Source organism: Arachis hypogaea, chromosome 18, assembly GCF_003086295.3.
Source record: "Arachis hypogaea cultivar Tifrunner chromosome 18, arahy.Tifrunner.gnm2.J5K5, whole genome shotgun sequence".
Lineage (NCBI taxonomy): Eukaryota > Viridiplantae > Streptophyta > Magnoliopsida > Fabales > Fabaceae > Arachis > Arachis hypogaea.
In genome coordinates, this window is record NC_092053.1 from 8,020,360 (window position 1) to 8,038,958 (window position 18,599).

The window sequence follows — 18,599 nt, forward strand, 5'->3', positions numbered from 1 at the left end:
TCATGCCAAATCCTCAACAAATTGTTTTGCCGTTTTTAGCCAAGATCACTCACCATCGTTTTTGTCAGATGATGATGCATCATATACATTAAATACGAAACATTTTATGAGCAGAAATTTTCATGAACGGCCTAAGGGGTTTTGTTTTATTACGCCAACACATATAGTCTATAGAACAATCCTCCTTACATGATACCTTCATATATATTACATCTCTGAAGTTCTTCTAGTCAAACCGAGACTAATGGGGTTTAAACCTAGAACCTCTGCATACTACTCAAATTACGTCATATTTACAAACCACGTAGAATTCAACAACTTACTCGTAAATACGTCAAACAACAACAAAAATAAAAATAAAATACATTCACCGTTTACATAGAACTGTTCATAACACCAAAACTATACCTCTGGAATGCTTTCTAAAGCTGGCCTCCAAGAATTCATGCCTCCATCATGTTCTTCTTCAACCTCACTCATTCTCTTTTCTCTCATCTTCATATCTTTTAGTAATTGCGCCAAAGAAGCATATTGCTGAGCATCGTTCTCCCTCACCATCCTTCTCAACTCTTCCTTGTTCACCACCAACCTAATCCTCCTAGTTCCACTTGTACGATCACCATCAGAGCGTCTCTTTACCGGCTCATTCTCATCAGTATCTTCTGCTGATACTTTGCTGTTTCTCATGCAGTTCCACATGATGTTGATTTTAGTAGTAATAATCAAAGGATTAAAGCAAAGTCAACCATTTATAGAGAGTGTGGAGAAGAGAAAAGCACATGGAATATCCGATTGTTACGCCGTGTCTATTGTAATTAAAAGAAGGGAGATTCTTGAGATGGACTACACTATGAATTATATATTTTTTGATACCCTTTTCGTATTTGTGCTGCATCAATATTTTACTAGTGTTGCCGGCCATTAGTTTTAACTTTTAACTCAACATTTTTTTTTTTAATTTTTAATTTGATGATAGCAGCATTGAAGTTTGCCCTGCCCCTGTTATTATTAGATTATTATAAAATTAGGCACTATATATTTATATTTTTAATATATATTTTATATTCTAATATGTATTTTATCTAATAGTTGATTTTAGTATTTGATTTTAATGTACTTATCATGATTATATAATGATAATCACGGAGAGATATGCAACAATATGTTTATCTTTCATTATACTTGAAGTTGTATGCCCTCTAATCAGTGCTAAAATAGTAGTACATTCCCCATGATAGGAAGGCTAATAGCAAATTAGTACTAAGCTATGATTTTAAGCAAGAGTGTCATCCAATCTTTTAAAATTATTGTTATTATAAATTTTAAATTACAACATTAAATATTAATCTTAAATCCTAAATTTTTCAAAAAATAGAGTTAAAAAACTAAATTTCACTTTTTTATTTATTATATTTTATATTAGTGATTTATATTTAGAGTTTAAAATTTAAAATTTATAATATTTATTTTATTTTCTATTTTTTCTTTTTTTTTTAATAACAAGTTAATTTTTAAGGAACGCTTCATTCCTTATTTTCTCCTTTAGTATTTTTCTTAAAAATATTGTATAAAACATTCTAACTATATGTTTTATTAAGTTTGATAGTCCTAATTTTCAACCTTTTTTTGTGAAATTTTACCTAGAATATTTTAGTCGTACAGTTTTTAAACCATTAAATGAAAAAATGATATCTCGCATTTGTTTTCATACACTCTAACTATTTTATTTCTCAATTTTTTGTATCACTATTTTGTATTTACTTATTTTTATGAAGATGGGAATGGTTTTTTTTTTCCTATTTAAATACAAATTTTATTTATTTAAACATAAAAAATATTTCATTATATATCAATTTTGCAGTAGCATAATTACGATAGAAAATAATTTGGCATATGAAAAAATATGAAAAAGAAAATATTATAAGCTAATGAATTTATAAATGAAACGAATTTTTTTTTAAATTTATTGGAAATCATCATTTAATTCATTGACAACTAAGAAATCGACATTTTTTATGTTTAAAAAGTTAATCTAGGACAGAGTAAGTCTTCCAAAATAGCATAGCTAAAATTTGAATTTTTATAAGAATTTCAATCACATTAGTAAATTTATATATTTATATTGGGGATATATTGGTAATAATAAGAAATAACGCATATATGTTTTAATTTAGAGATTAGTTCATACATACACAATAAATATATCAAAAACTTAAAATTTTGTTTATTTAATTTAATAGGTAATATTAATACGTAATTACGTACTCTAGTACATTAAGAGGACTAAATAAATCCTTTAATTTACTAATTTATTAGTATTTTGTTCTATTGTTAAAATGTACGTAATAGGAGTGAGTATGGGTCAGGTTGATTCGGGTTTAAAGTGAAATTAGAATTGAACCAATTGAATTATAATTAATTCAATTTGGTTCAGATTTACATTTTTTTGTGTATGTACCCAAACTAAACCAAACCAAACCAAACCGATTAAGAACGGATTGGTTCTATTCGAGTAATTGGGTACCCAATAAAACAGAATTCATAAAATAAAAAAAAATAAAAAAAAACGAAATTGGAGACGCCGACAACGGAGTGGAAGTTAGTTGCTGCGTCGCTGTCGCTACTAGAGAGGACGATGGAGAAGAAGACGATGCTGACAGTCCCATGAACGATGATGCTGATGGTCCCACAAAAGACGATGCTGACGGAGATGCTGACGGAGACGCCGACAACGGAGAGGAAGCTGGTTGCGTAAAACGGTGAGGTGGTGAGGTTTGAGAAAGCTCTATTTGGATTTACTCCATAGGGTGAGGGAGGACGCCGCTGCTAGTGTTTATTAGGATGACCGGGTAACTCAAAATTATTATATATATATATATATATTATTTTATTTTTTATTTAATTAATATATGATCGGATTTACGGGTTGGTTCGGATTTACGGGTTGTTAGCCGAACCAATTATCAAAAAGAGACATTGGTTTGGTTCGGATTCGAACGAGTAATTGAGTACCCACTACCTATGTTCACCCCCTACCACATAGCATGAGAACTTACTAAAGCTCAAGTTTAGGGATGACAAAATTCTCTTAAATATGGAGATCTTCGTAGGAATTGTCTTGAATGAAAACTCAAAAATGAAAATTTTTCCCCACATGAATGGCGGCAAAATTTTTCTAAAGCAGGCACAAAGATTCAAGTAGGAATTTCTATCCTGTCTCTGCTCATTTTTAAATTATTAAATTTATTTAAATATTTTTTATAATTTATTTTTAATATGGATTTTTTAGTTATTTCACCTACCATATATATATATACATAATGAAAAACCTAATCCTAATTTCAAAAGTGTATTTCCTTCTCTTCATAACATTAACATTGCGTCGTTCCATTCCGATCCACAATTATTTTCGAAGGTCAGAGTTCTCAAATCCTAATCTTCTAAATTTTAATTTATATTATTTTTTTATATTAAAAATTATATTTTAAGATTATATTTTATGAACTATGACTATAGTATATTATTTTATATTTTTAGACTTATAATTTTAAATAATACTCTATTTATATGTTGTAATAATATTTTTTTAATATTTTTATTAAAATTTTTATATAAATTATTAATATAGAAAAATAAAAAATGAAGTCCTTATTTCTTGCAGGACACGCGGAGAATAGCAATGGATCCATATTCCCCTATGACAAAAATCAAGAGAGGATTATGGTCTAACTCTAAACCTAGGATGCCTTTTTTTTTTGGTTAAACAACCAATGATTTTTTTTTTTTGGTATTCAACCAATGATGTCTTTACTCTTCTCCTTTTTTATCATGGGCTAAGCCCATCAAAAAAAAATTTGACCCGACCATGAATCCGACCCACCCATATTCTCGTACCCCACTCACGTACCACCCCTTGAGAAATGTAAGTTTTTTTTGGGCCACTTGATAGCCACATAACGTGGGTGCCACTTTTCTATCCTAGCCCATATCTATTTGCAAGGTGGGTCAATTGAGTCATGCCTAGAATAAGTCAAATTTTATGTTTTAGGTGTATGGCATGCAGGTCTCCCGAGTAGCTTGATGGTAAGGAGCAATAACTCAAACCCAAGTGATCCCGGTTCGAGACCAGCATTGAGAGAGAAGAGAAGAAGAGAGATGGAAGAAGAATATGAGGTATTTCAAAATACCTCTCTTTTTTGCTAGTTTACTTTAAATTATTTAAAAATAAATTCTGATTTTTGTACATCAAAATTTTTGAGACAATCTAAAATTAAACTCAGTTAGAATCTTACAATCTAAAAGTTTTAAATCTTAATTTAGTCTAACACTTTCACTCAACTAGAGAAACAAATATTTTAATTAGTGACGGAGCTTAAACATAATTTTTAAGAGAGAAAATTTATATCAGATAATAAATAATTGTTTTGGTATAGACTTCACTTAAAATAAGTTCGTCTAATCTCATTTAGGGTATTATTAAAGTATATTTGAAGTCATTTTTCAAAATATCGTTATAAATAATTAAGATTAAATTTGTTATTAAATGACTCTTTAAACTTTCAAAGATTGTATCTCACTTTTTTTATAAATTATTAGAGTTATAAAACTATCAAATAAAATTAACATTATTAAAATTATATTTTTTTTTAAATATTAGTCTTTCTCTTAAAAAATACATCAATTTTTTGGTTCTTCATTATTACAATTGTAGAAAATTTAAAATATATAAACTATAAAATATTTAAAAAATTATAGTTAAAATAATAAATATTAAAAATCATAATAATTATTAAATATTTAAATATCTTTTATTAGCGAAAAAATTGGTATATATAATAGGTCAACAATAAAATCTATTCGCCGGTCTTTATATCTGGTTTATTTAAATCTGAAATGTGAAGTTTAATATCTGTTAAAATATTAACAATTTTAAAAAAGAAAAAATAAATAAATAAGTAAAAAATCAAAGATATTAAAAATATAAAAATGTATATATATAATTAAAAAATAAATAGTTTATTGAATACGAGTACTTAAATATCATAATAAATACAAGTTAAAACTCTAACTGTTTCATCTTTATATAAAATAAAATTTTTTGGCCTATTAAAAAACTTAGGGTTAATACTCAAATTCGTCTCCGAAAGATTACGCGATCTTCATTTTCGTCCCCGAATGATTTTTTTAATCAAATTAGTCCCTGAAGGATAAAAAATAAGTCAAATTAGTCCTTCTGTCAGTTGGACGATGACGTGGCACGTTAAGTGCCACGTGGCAGATCAGTAACCCGTGGCACGCCACATGGCAGGTCAGTGACACGTGGCATATCCAGGTCAACGCCACGTGTTACTTGACATGTAAAAAAGATTTTTATAGTCAAAATAGTCCTTGAAAGTCCAGACGTAAGTCATTTTCATCCCTCAAATTTTAAAAATTAGTCAAACTAGTCCTTATATAATTTTTTTTTATTTTTCTTCATAATATTAAATTTGAAATATTTTTTGATACTACTAATTTTAATAGAAATGTAATTGACAAACAAAACATTAATAATTGTATCTTTTCTTCTTAAAATTTTTTTTTTCAATAAAATTATCTCTCTTCTTTAATTCTTCTCAAAATCTCTCTTATTCTTTTCTATTCTAAAACCTTTTTCTTACATACATTTTACTGAAATATATATATATATATATATATACACAAAATTGAAATGTATGTATTTATTAACCTAAACAAAGTTATATGCTCGAAATCAAAATTTATGTATGTTAAGTTAAACAAAGTTGTACCACTATTTTTTTCTACTACATCTTTTTTTGGTCAATTACGGTATTACTTACGTATAAAATGTAATGATAGTAATACTTAGAGTCAAAATTTGTGGATCTTCTTGAATTTTGATTCTAAGTATCACTATCATTACATCCTATATGTAAGTAATACCGTAATGAAAAAAAAAATGTAGTAAAAAAAAATAGTGGTATAACTTTGTTTAGGAATAAGAGAGAGATAATTTTATTGAAAAAAAATTTAAGAAGAAAAGATACAATTACTAATGTTTTGTTTGTCAATTACATTTCTATTAAAATTAGTAGTATCAAAAAATATTTCAAATTTAATATTATGAAGAAAAAATAAAAAAAAATTATATAAAGACTAGTTTGACTAATTTTTAAAATTTGAGGGATGAAAATGGTTTACATCTAGACTTTCAAGGACTATCTTAACTATAAAAATCTTTTTTACATGTCAAGTGACATGTGGCGTTGACTTGGGTATGCCACGTGTCACTGACCTACCACGTGGCACTGACCTGCCATATGGCGTGCTACGGGTCACTTATCTGCCATGTCATCATGCCACGTGGCACTTAACATGCCACGTCATCGTCCAACTGACAGAAGGACTAATTTGACTTATTTTATATCTTTCAGGGACTAATTTGATTAAAAAAATCATTCGGGGACGAAAATGAAGATCGCGTAATCTTTCGGGGACGAATTTGAGTATTAACCCAAAAAACTTATGTTTATAATTATGTATATTTAAATTTTATCCGATCAAATATTTTTTATTTTTTTTATATAGTCACATCCAAATTTATAATCTTCATTGAGTTTTAGATTTATTATTTATAAGTATCTGAAGTTCAAAGTTAGAATGCTTAATTGATCATATTCCCAATTAAACCCAATAACTTAATTATATATATAATAAAAAGTTGATGATGTAACACCCTCACTACCAGAATGTCACGCTTCCGGCTGCGCCACTTTGATAGCAAGAAGTATTACGACTACTTTATATACTTAATATTAAAATAGAAGCATGTGACTCGACACTGTATCGCTGATTTTTTTGAAAACCGGAAATAAATATTTTATCTTAAAACAACAAGCAGGTATAGATTCATATACAAGACTTCTTATATATATAACTCCTATCCCTCTTACAAAATTGTAATAATAAAGACGAGGGAAGAAAATAATCTAATTAACACAACAGCATATAAACCAAACGCAGTATAACTCTTCTTGATGCCTCTTCATCTAGTTCCTGAAAAGGTAAAACTGTAGGGGGTGAGAACCTAACCACATGGTCTCACCACAGAGTTTCAAAGTTGTCATAAGAAGATATTTAACAAGAAAATTATTTTCAAGCTTAGTGACTATCATTGCCTTATGAATCTTTTAAAAGCCAATAGGTAATTGTTCAGAACCTTTTCAAAGAAATAATGTTCAATCTTTCAGAAATCCGAAACCTTTCCTTTCTTATAAGAAAATCTCAATCAGAAACCCACCACGCAATCAAACAACACAGTCATTAATTCAGCACCAAAGTTCATTCTCAAACGTAACACGCCAGGACAAACACAGGCAAGACAAACAAGGAAAACACAAGTAGGTAGCAGTTACAGCAAATAGTTCAAGTAGCAGTTAAGAACAGTTTAACAATTAGGCAAACCAAAACAAGTTCAAACTCAAACAAAGCATACAAATGCATATGATGCATGCCTGTCCTATGGCTGATGAGTCTCATCTGTCGGTTATCCAGCCAACCCGACAAGTCTGAATTGTCCTTAGACTGTCCCCCGACGTGCATCCCCAAGAGTCTATGCATAGCTTTTTCTCAAATAATCAATATTGCTCAATGGGGGTAACATTCCCGGGAATTTATATAGTGCCCGGTCACACTTACGTCGTAGGGTCAACAAAGTATCGAGTTTTCAACCTGGTACACGTGGTGGCAAGCCATGGTACTTTATCCAGGGAACCTCGTATCTCAGATAAATCAAGTTTATAAGCCATATGAATAATTCAAAGATCATATCTCAACATTCTCAACATTATCATCATTCATCAACTCAAATCTCATTTTCAATTTCATTCAGAAACCATATTTCAAATAAAATCCTCGTCATCCTTCTTTCCATTCCGTTCATTAACGATTCCAATTCAAGACATAATTCCTTCTTTTAAATAAATCAATATTAAAACATATAACGTTTAAAACCAAATCTTTTTAAATAATTACTTCAAACAAAACTTCCAATTTTATAAAATTTTGGCAGCATTTCTTCTAAAACTCGGACTCTGCCACCCTTTTCGGGTCCCATCCAAATATTTCTCAAACTCTTTCCCAACCATTTCCGAATCCCAATCACTTTCCAAAATTCAACCGGTTCCAATATCAAATTATTTTCAAATCGAATCAATGTCAATAATAAATCTTTTTTAAAATCAAACCAGCTTCCAAAATCAATTCATTTTTCATATCTCAAATCATTTCCAAAGCCGATTCATTTACATTATCAAATTAACTTCAAAACCAAAACGAAACCACCTTTCATAATAATTAACTAAATAACCTTTCAAATCAATTTCTTAGTTACAACCGTACACCACTCAATCAATCAAGCAACCAGTAACTCAGTCCAGCAAACAACCACATCCACAAGACAAACATAATCACAGAAGTATGTTTTTCTCAGTAATATCTATTTATAACAACTCTGTAATATAAGATAAGTTTTAAGAAAACCCCTACCTTAGTATTGAAACTCAGAAATTGAAACTGCAGCAACTGGAACTGCAACAGTAGCAACAACATGAACTCCCCGTTATAACGACAATGACCACAACACCAAGAAAAGCGGTGGATTCAAATCGATCAGAGCGCAACAAGAATGGTACTGGAAATTCCAAGTTAAAGCAAAAGCTCATAATCAAAACAACGGAACAAAATAGAAGCAAGACAAATTCAAGAAAGGAAAAGCCAAAAACCAGATTGGTACTAAGGTAGTGTTACCAGCGGATCTGAGAAGTTTCGGAAGTGTTTCTCCGGCGACGGCGAGCTCTGGCAAAGGCTGAACAGATGTCAGAAATGAGTAGGAACATTGGCGAGTTGCAGCAGGACCAGAACCAAAACAGCTGGGAAAAAGCTTGCAAAGGCGGCGGTGACTTCGGTTGGCACCAACAACGGCGGTAGAACCTCTAGCAGTGATGAGAACGGCTGTCTCCTTCCTCTCGTGCTCGTTCTCTCTCTCGGACGCATTTCTCTCTTCCCTACGCGAACTCGTCTCTCTTCGCGGCTCTGCTTCGACGGAGGCTCCAAGGTGGACCTGCGGCGGCGCGACATGGTGGGAGCGACGACTGTGACGCGGTGAGCTTCCCTCCTTCTCTCTTCTGCCGCGTGGCTTTTTTTCCCTTTTGCTCGGCAACAAGGGTAACGGTGGCAAGCTCAGGGATGGCGGCGGCCCCACAGAACGGCGACGACGGCTGGGTAGAGCGCGGCGACAGCAGCTGCGCGACCTACCAATTCTAGCGCGTCTTTCTCTTCCATCGACGCTGCCTCTCTTTCTTAGATTTCTTCTCCGTGCATGTGAGTGTGCTTGCTTTGTTTATGAGTCGGTGAAATGCAGAGAGAATGAGAAAGGGGTTAAAGCTGCTTAGCGTGAAAAGGAAAATGGAAGAAGTAAGTGATAATTAACTCCCAATCTTTTCTTAGTTAAAATCAGAACCAGAATTGCTAAATCTAGTTATCATAACAATTATTAAATAAAATGAAGTGTTGTGTCTTGTTTATATTTCCAAAGCATCAGCATTAAAGCATTCAAATAATTTTCTTACGGTTGAATAAAGTTTTATAAAACAAGCTATTTATGATTTAAATAAAAAGTAGGATAATAATAGAAATCAAATTAAATATAAAATATCCATCTTTAAAAATACCTTTTAATTAGTAATTTTTAAATAATTTTCAGTTAAATACTAATTTAGTAAAAATTAGAGATAAGTAAATTAATTCTCTTTTATTTATAAAATAAAGTTAAAAATCTATATATTAAAATTAAAGCATACAAACTATTCATTATTATTTTTTTTAGTTATAAGAACTCTAAATAATAAATAAAGGTTTACTCAACTTTTATATAAAAATCTCTAAAAATATAGTCTTAAATAAATCATAAATAATTTATTAATAACTTTTAAAAATTTAGGAGTCTTACATCCTACCCCACTTATAAAAATTTTCGTCCTCGAAAATTAACTTAATACGTAAAATACTAAAACAGTTTTGAATACTTTACTTTTGTATATTTTAGAAAAGCAGAGGTCATGGCGTATTCATGTATATAATTATCTAAATACCAAATATTTTGCAAAACTTAGGTGTAAAGAAAAAAAGTGTGGTCTAAAGCAAAAGTTACAAGATGGTTCAAAACAAAGATGTCACAAGAAGTGCAAGTGTTCTAGTTAGGCCTTTGCTAAAACAAATGGGTATCTAGAAGGCAAAAGTTTGAAAACAGGCTAACGTAAACAAACAAGATAACGTCTGCGCACAGACCTCGTACCAACTTCAAAACTTCCACTTCCTAACTCCATCAGTCACTTCACAACTCCCTGACCGACGATAAGCCTAACATCTGCAAACCCTTCCGCGAGAAAGGAAATTTTCACAACTCCTCACAACGTCGTACACTTACCACTTCACCTTCCATATCCATAAACACATCTTAAGGAACAAACGTATCGTATTACTATACTTAAAGGTCGCACGTGACATTAAAACAATTTTCGAGTTTATTCAGAAGAACACAAAACCTTAGAAAAGAAGGACAACATTCACAAGAGTTTGAAAGAATTGTTGAGACCACAAGTAAACAAGGATGTATAAGCAATGAAGGGTGCTAAAAAGAGAATCAACTGACAACTACAAGGATAACTCTTGAATCAAAGAAATTCGATAGGATCAATAAGAAGAAAAACAGCGCATTAGAACAAACGACGCATCAAATTACGTGGCGCGATTAGAACACATAAACCTATACCGCCTGATTAAGAGGAGCATTGAACATTTTCAAAGATTTAAGGATTTATGTCGTGCCCAAACAATTCTTCAAAGAGACAAGCGCGAGTATGTTCAAAGAGATAATCTCAGTAAAAGAAGAATAAGCGGCAAAGATAAGATTCATATGAATTCGGAAGGAGACATAGGATTACAACTAGGCAACAACGTACGGGCATGAGAAAACGTTTCAAAAAGAGTTATTTTGCATCTTAACAAGAGATATTGAATTTAAGAACTTTAAAGGAAACGAGAAAAGGGTAATCATTAATTATTTCAAAATAAACTAAAACCAAATCAGAGAAGTATAAAATTCACAAGAATACGAAGGAATGGTTTATGTCACCAACAAACTAGAATGATCAAAGGTCGTGAAGTATGTCAGAAGAAAGATTCGAAATGCAAATAGGAAAGAATTTTGATTTCAAAGAACTCTAATAGAAACCATAAAAGGGAACATGGAAATTATTTAAAAAATTAAAGAGAATTAGTAAAAACATAAATATTGCGTCATATTAAAACAATTTTAAGTCAAACTAGATTATGCAAGATTTGTGAAATGAAAACTAGTTAGACTAAGGGTAAAATATTTCATCGAAAACCTTAAAAGACATTTTACGTAATGAAGTAAGAATTTGCATAAAAACAAGAGCAAGGTTGGTTAGGAATCAAGTTGTAATCCTAGAAGTCAATTCTTGAATCTCATGCCCAAAGAAGTCACCAAAATAATCATCGGCAGTCAAATTACAACCTTGTTTTTAAAATATCAAATGAACTCGAAATTGCATAAACTTTATTTCTATACGACCGTCTTGGATTAAGATTTTTACTAAACCAAAAATCATAATTTTTTTGCTTACTCCAGTTTCGGAAATGGAAGAAAAATCGTGACTGCTCTGCAATACTTAAAAACCAGAAAACGGCAGTAGCATATGATATTTAAAATTCAATATAAAATTCAAGTTAAATCCAATTACCTTCAAAATTAATATGGTTCAACTTCACTCATCCAGGTTTCCTTTCCCATTGATTCTAGATCAATATCATTTTTAATGAAGGAGTTATGTAACTTAGAAGTTGAGTAATTTTATGCAGAATTCTGTTTTAGAAACCATTGAACATAAGCTCTTCCAAGTTCCATAACTCACTTATTAAAACATGGAAAACCCTGAAATTTAAATCATATATACTACATATACTCAATTTTCACCACCAATTGATTTCATCTCAATATCACTCAAGAATTAAAGATTATAAAATTTCAAATTTATTTACTTAGAAAATAGAACCTGATTTTTACTGCATAATACATCTTATTTCAAAAATTCATATCTTTAAAACCATAACTCAAACAATTCTGAATTTTTATGGAATTAAAATAATAAGACTAAAGTTTCATTTAAAATTGATTTCATTTCGAAAGTCAAACTGAAGAATTTCTAGTAAAGGAAACAAGTTGCTGTTGTATTAAACTTTTTGCAGAAAAAATCAATTTTAAAATCCACAATTCTAAAATTCACCATAAATCATAAACTTAACGGAAAGGTTTCAAATTCACCAATGTAGCTCCTTATATTTTAAAGCTTAATCCAGACTTGGTCCTATGCAATTCCGATCATCACAGAATTAGTTATAGATTTTCAAAGTTTCTACTTTGTTTAAGAGTAGTGCAAAAAATCAGATTTTATAATTCGACTTTGAAAAATCATAACTAATTTTTTAGTTAATACGAAACTTTTAAAATTAAATATTAATAACTATACTTGTTGTAGTTCGCTTAGCTTTTAGTCACATAACATTCCAATCTCAAAAAGGAATGAATTCACTTCCTAAAAGAAATACGAAAAATTTAAATAAGGTATTGCATCAAAACAACCGAAATTAAAATAAATTATGCAAAGTTTGTAAAACGAAATTTAATTGAGCTATGCGCAAAAATATTCTCTCAAGAGTCTTGAAAAATACTAGGTTCCAATTCACATAAGAATGCATATGAAGATTACGATCAAGTTGGAAATAACTCAAGTTATACTGAAAGAAGAAAATCCTAGATAGAAATTATTTTTTTTACATGTCTATAAAAAGATAGGTAAAACATTGCAGATAAACATTGATAAAAACAGTTTTTTTTTTTTTTTTTGAAAGACTCAAACAAATTCTCAAAAATACAATCAAGGAAAGTTATAAACGAATAATAAAATATGGTCGGAGAATGATCAAATTATGGTTCAAGAAAGGAAACTGAGTCAAGGAACTTCCATGAGAATAGTAAAAAAGTAACAATATGCCAATCGGAGCAATGTAAACAAGGATCATAAATCGAAACCAAACACGAAAAGAGAACTCTAGTATCCCCGAACCACATGACTCGCATTACCTATTACTTATCAATTCCTATTCGCCTATAATTACCTATTAACTTTTCCGTTCCCATAAGTCATCAACATTAAGTTGGCCAGACTTAACATCAACAGATATGCAACGGTAAGCTAACAGTGTTAATTAATAGGCAATCATGTGCATAAAACTCTAATTCTCGTTATCTGAACGAGACCTATTACATGATAGACGGTCAAAGTATGCAATTGAAGCATAGTCGGTCCATTCCTCAGGCTCTACAGGAAGGACCGCTCTGATACCATAATGTAACACCCTCACTACCAGAATGTCACGCTTCCGGCTGCGCCACTCTGATAGCAAGAAGTATTACGACTACTTTATATACTTAATATTAAAATAGAAGCATGTGACTCGACACTGTATCGCTGATTTTTTTGAAAACCGGAAATAAATATTTTATCTTAAAACAACAAGCAGGTATAGATTCATATACAAGACTTCTTATATATATAACTCCTATCCCTCTTACAAAATTGTAATAATAAAGACGAGGGAAGAAAATAATCTAATTAACACAACAGCATATAAACCAAACGCAGTATAACTCTTCTTGATGCCTCTTCATCTAGTTCCTGAAAAGGTAAAACTGTAGGGGGTGAGAACCTAACCACATGGTCTCACCACAGAGTTTCAAAGTTGTCATAAGAAGATATTTAACAAGAAAATTGTTTTCAAGCTCAGTGACTATCATTGCCTTATGAATCTTTTAAAAGCCAATAGGTAATTGTTCAGAACCTTTTCAAAGAAATAATGTTCAATCTTTCAGAAATCCGAAACCTTTCCTTTCTTATAAGAAAATCTCAATCAGAAACCCACCACGCAATCAAACAACACAATTATTAATTCAGCACCAAAGTTCATTCTCAAACGTAACACGCCAGGACAAACACAGGCAAGACAAACAAGGAAAACACAAGTAGGTAGCAGTTACAGCAAATAGTTCAAGTAGCAGTTAAGAACAGTTTAACAATTAGGCAAACCAAAACAAGTTCAAACTCAAACAAAGCATACAAATGCATATGATGCATGCCTGTCCTATGGCTGATGAGTCTCATCTGTCGGTTATCCAGCCAACCCGACAAGTCTGAATTGTCCTTAGACTGTCCCCCGACGTGCATCCCCAAGAGTCTATGCATAGCTTTTTCTCAAATAATCAATATTGCTCAATGGGGGTAACATTCCCGGGAATTTATATAGTGCCCGGTCACACTTACGTCGTAGGGTCAACAAAGTATCGAGTTTTCAACCTGGTACACGTGGTGGCAAGCCATGGTACTTTATCCAGGGAACCTCGTATCTCAGATAAATCAAGTTTATAAGCCATATGAATAATTCAAAGATCATATCTCAACATTCTCAACATTATCATCATTCATCAACTCAAATCTCATTTTCAATTTCATTCAGAAACCATATTTCAAATAAAATCCTCATCATCCTTCTTTCCATTCCGTTCATTAACGATTCCAATTCAAGACATAATTCCTTCTTTTAAATAAATCAATATTAAAACATATAACGTTTAAAACCAAATCTTTTTAAATAATTACTTCAAACAAAACTTCCAATTTTATAAAATTTTGGCAGCATTTCTTCTAAAACTCGGACTCTGCCACCCTTTTCGGGTCCCATCCAAATATTTCTCAAACTCTTTCCCAACCATTTCCGAATCCCAATCACTTTCCAAAATTCAACCGGTTCCAATATCAAATTATTTTCAAATCGAATCAATGTCAATAATAAATCTTTTTTAAAATCAAACCAGCTTCCAAAATCAATTCATTTTTCATATCTCAAATCATTTCCAAAGCCGATTCATTTACATTATCAAATTAACTTCAAAACCAAAACGAAACCACCTTTCATAATAATTAACTAAATAACCTTTCAAATCAATTTCTTAGTTACAACCGTACACCACTCAATCAATCAAGCAACCAGTAACTCAGTCCAGCAAACAACCACATCCACAAGACAAACATAATCACAGAAGTATGTTTTTCTCAGTAATATCTATTTATAACAACTCTGTAATATAAGATAAGTTTTAAGAAAACCCCTACCTTAGTATTGAAACTCAGAAATTGAAACTGCAGCAACTGGAACTGCAACAGTAGCAACAACATGAACTCCCCGTTATAACGACAATGACCACAACACCAAGAAAAGCGGTGGATTCAAATCGATCAGAGCGCAACAAGAATGGTACTGGAAATTCCAAGTTAAAGCAAAAGCTCATAATCAAAACAACGGAACAAAATAGAAGCAAGACAAATTCAAGAAAGGAAAAGCCAAAAACCAGATTGGTACTAAGGTAGTGTTACCAGCGGATCTGAGAAGTTTCGGAAGTGTTTCTCCGGCGACGGCGAGCTCTGGCAAAGGCTGAACAGATGTCAGAAATGAGTAGGAACATTGGCGAGTTGCAGCAGGACCAGAACCAAAACAGCTGGGAAAAAGCTTGCAAAGGCGGCGGTGACTTCGGTTGGCACCAACAACGGCGGTAGAACCTCTAGCAGTGATGAGAACGGCTGTCTCCTTCCTCTCGTGCTCGTTCTCTCTCTCGGACGCATTTCTCTCTTCCCTACGCGAACTCGTCTCTCTTCGCGGCTCTGCTTCGACGGAGGCTCCAAGGTGGACCTGCGGCGGCGCGACATGGTGGGAGCGACGACTGTGACGCGGTGAGCTTCCCTCCTTCTCTCTTCTGCCGCGTGGCTTTTTTTCCCTTTTGCTCGGCAACAAGGGTAACGGTGGCAAGCTCAGGGATGGCGGCGGCCCCACAGAACGGCGACGACGGCTGGGTAGAGCGCAGCGACAGCAGCTGCGCGACCTACCAATTCTAGCGCGTCTTTCTCTTCCATCGACGCTGTCTCTCTTTCTTAGATTTCTTCTCCGTGCATGTGAGTGTGCTTGCTTTGTTTATGAGTCAGTGAAATGCAGAGAGAATGAGAAAGGGGTTAAAGCTGCTTAGCGTGAAAAGGAAAAAGGAAGAAGTAAGTGATAATTAACTCCCAATCTTTTCTTAGTTAAAATCAGAACCAGAATTGCTAAATCTAGTTATCATAACAATTATTAAATAAAATGAAGTGTTGTGTCTTGTTTATATTTCCAAAGCATCAGCATTAAAGCATTCAAATAATTTTCTTACGGTTGAATAAAGTTTTATAAAACAAGCTATTTATGATTTAAATAAAAAGTAGGATAATAATAGAAATCAAATTAAATATAAAATATCCATCTTTAAAAATACCTTTTAATTAGTAATTTTTAAATAATTTTCAGTTAAATACTAATTTAGTAAAAATTAGAGATAAGTAAATTAATTCTCTTTTATTTATAAAATAAGGTTAAAAATCTATATATTAAAATTAAAGCATACAAACTATTCATTATTATTTTTTTTAGTTATAAGAACTCTAAATAATAAATAAGGGTTTACTCAACTTTTATATAAAAATCTCTAAAAATATAGTCTTAAATAAATCATAAATAATTTATTAATAACTTTTAAAAATTTAGGAGTCTTACAGATGAAATATTGAAAAATGATTATCTATGTAATAACACCTAATCAATGAAATTTATTTGTATCTACATGCAATGAACATATCCATAATTTAAGTCTTTTTTAAATTAGATTTCCTGTGAATGCAAAGGAGGAGATTTGTGCAAGGCATCTTTAGATTTAGAGAAAATGACAAATAGGTTTTTGACCTTTTTTTCTACAGATATTTTCGTCTTCGAAGAATAGAAAATACATTCATGTCCCTGATCCCTCCAAAATGTGGACAAATTTATCCTTCCGTTGAAGTCACTCTGTTAGACCCGACGAAAAATGCTGACGTGGTTCCCGTGGTACTAACCTGGCCGTTACGGGATGACACGTGGACTATAGCTTCTGAAAAGAGGACATATTAGTCCCCACGCACCAAAACGACGCCGTTTCACCTTCTTTAATCCCCTTCTGCATTACCCATAAACCCCCTTCTTTCTTGTGTCTCCCACGACTCCCACTCACCATGGAGCACGCCAGTTGCCGCGATTTCCACCGTCAAAGGCACCGTCGATTGCCCCATGCGCACCCTCCACAACTATCGTGTCCCACTGCTCTATTCTAGTCTCATCGTGACGCTCCCAGGGGAAGACCGCCGCCGTTAGTAGTGGTGGCTTGGCCACAATATAAGAAGCACGACAAAACCAACCTCTGCAAGGATCGCTGTCAGAACTCAGTGCTGCCTCCACATGACCGTTCGGTGCTCCTCGCGTCGCGACAACGCCGCCACGAAGCACACCCGTGGAACCACTCGTGACGCCATCCTCGCCGCTCTGGATCCAGCTGCCTCCATCATGCACGGTGTCCTCTTCTTCCTCCTTTGCGACAGCGCCACTACCTCGATGTAGAACTGCAGCTTCGCCAGTGCCGCTTGCTGTCGCCCGGCCAATGGCCGCATTTGTAAACAAGTACGGTGGCTTTGCGGTGGGAGATTCAACCCCTCCGCTGCTGCTCCGCCGCCCTGGATGGTAACTTCCTCCTCGGCCAGAGCTGTTTCCTCCAAATGCGCCAAATGTAGATCCTTCGAATTTTGCATATGCAATTTTTGGTAAGTTGCTGATTCTATTTGAGAACGTAGTCATTTTTCTAGAATTATGAGGAGTTCTTACATGTTCTTCATAAATTGCACAATCTAGACTTGTTGAATTGTGAACTGAGCCTGTGAAATTGAATTTGTGCTCTGTTGTTGGTGAATATGTCACTGAATTGCTTGTTGAATATGAATTTGTATAGACTCCTGCCTCTCATTTTTCTTGAAATTTTGCTGATGTTGCTGCGATTTGTTACTCTGTTGATTCTTTGTTTGTGTGTTTTGTATGCATTGTTGATGATTCTGGAATTGTTGATGTTGCATTCCCTAATTCTATATCTTCGTAAACCGAATTTGAATTTTGGAATTGTAGAACTGGAAGTGCTGAATTTACTACTTTTGGATTTGGTGAAGTATTGTTGATTGGTTGAAAATCTAAATCTGGAATCTGGAATATTGGTTGAAAATGCAGAAGGGGATTAAAGTGTGTTTGGAGGAGTGGGGGTAAAACGGCGTCGTTTTAGTGCGTGGGGACTACTATGTCTTCTTTTCAAAAGCTACAAGCCACGTGTCATCCTGTAACGGCCAGGTCAGCGCTACGGGAGCCACGTCAGCGTTTTCCGTCGGATCTAATGGAGTGACTTCAATAGAGGGATAAATTTGTCCACATTTTAGAGGAGTCAGGGACATGAATGTATTTTGCATTCCATAGAGACGAAAATATTCGTAGAAAAAAAGGTTAGAGATCTATTTGTCCTTTTCTCTTAGATT

At 32.9% G+C, this 18,599-nt stretch overlaps 2 protein-coding genes across 2 annotated transcripts; both read right to left on the reverse strand.

Annotated features, from left to right (window-relative positions):
• Window positions 1-135: 135 nt before the first annotated feature.
• LOC112771791 (uncharacterized) lies at window positions 136-830 on the reverse strand. The gene has a single exon (XM_025816612.3). It carries the CDS (start codon window positions 697-699, stop codon window positions 403-405), a length of 297 nt encoding a protein of 98 aa, XP_025672397.1. The 5' UTR covers window positions 700-830; the 3' UTR covers window positions 136-402.
• A 12,838-nt stretch (window positions 831-13,668) lies between these two features.
• LOC114925760 (uncharacterized) lies at window positions 13,669-17,880 on the reverse strand. Its single transcript, XM_029294867.2, has 4 exons — window positions 17,317-17,880; window positions 15,573-16,158; window positions 15,312-15,456; window positions 13,669-13,820 (listed from the first exon to the last, which is right to left on the reverse strand). The coding sequence occupies exons 1-3, from the start codon at window positions 17,878-17,880 to the stop codon at window positions 15,326-15,328; spliced, it is 1,281 nt and encodes a 426-aa protein (XP_029150700.1). The 3' UTR covers window positions 13,669-13,820; window positions 15,312-15,325.
• Window positions 17,881-18,599: the final 719 nt, after the last annotated feature.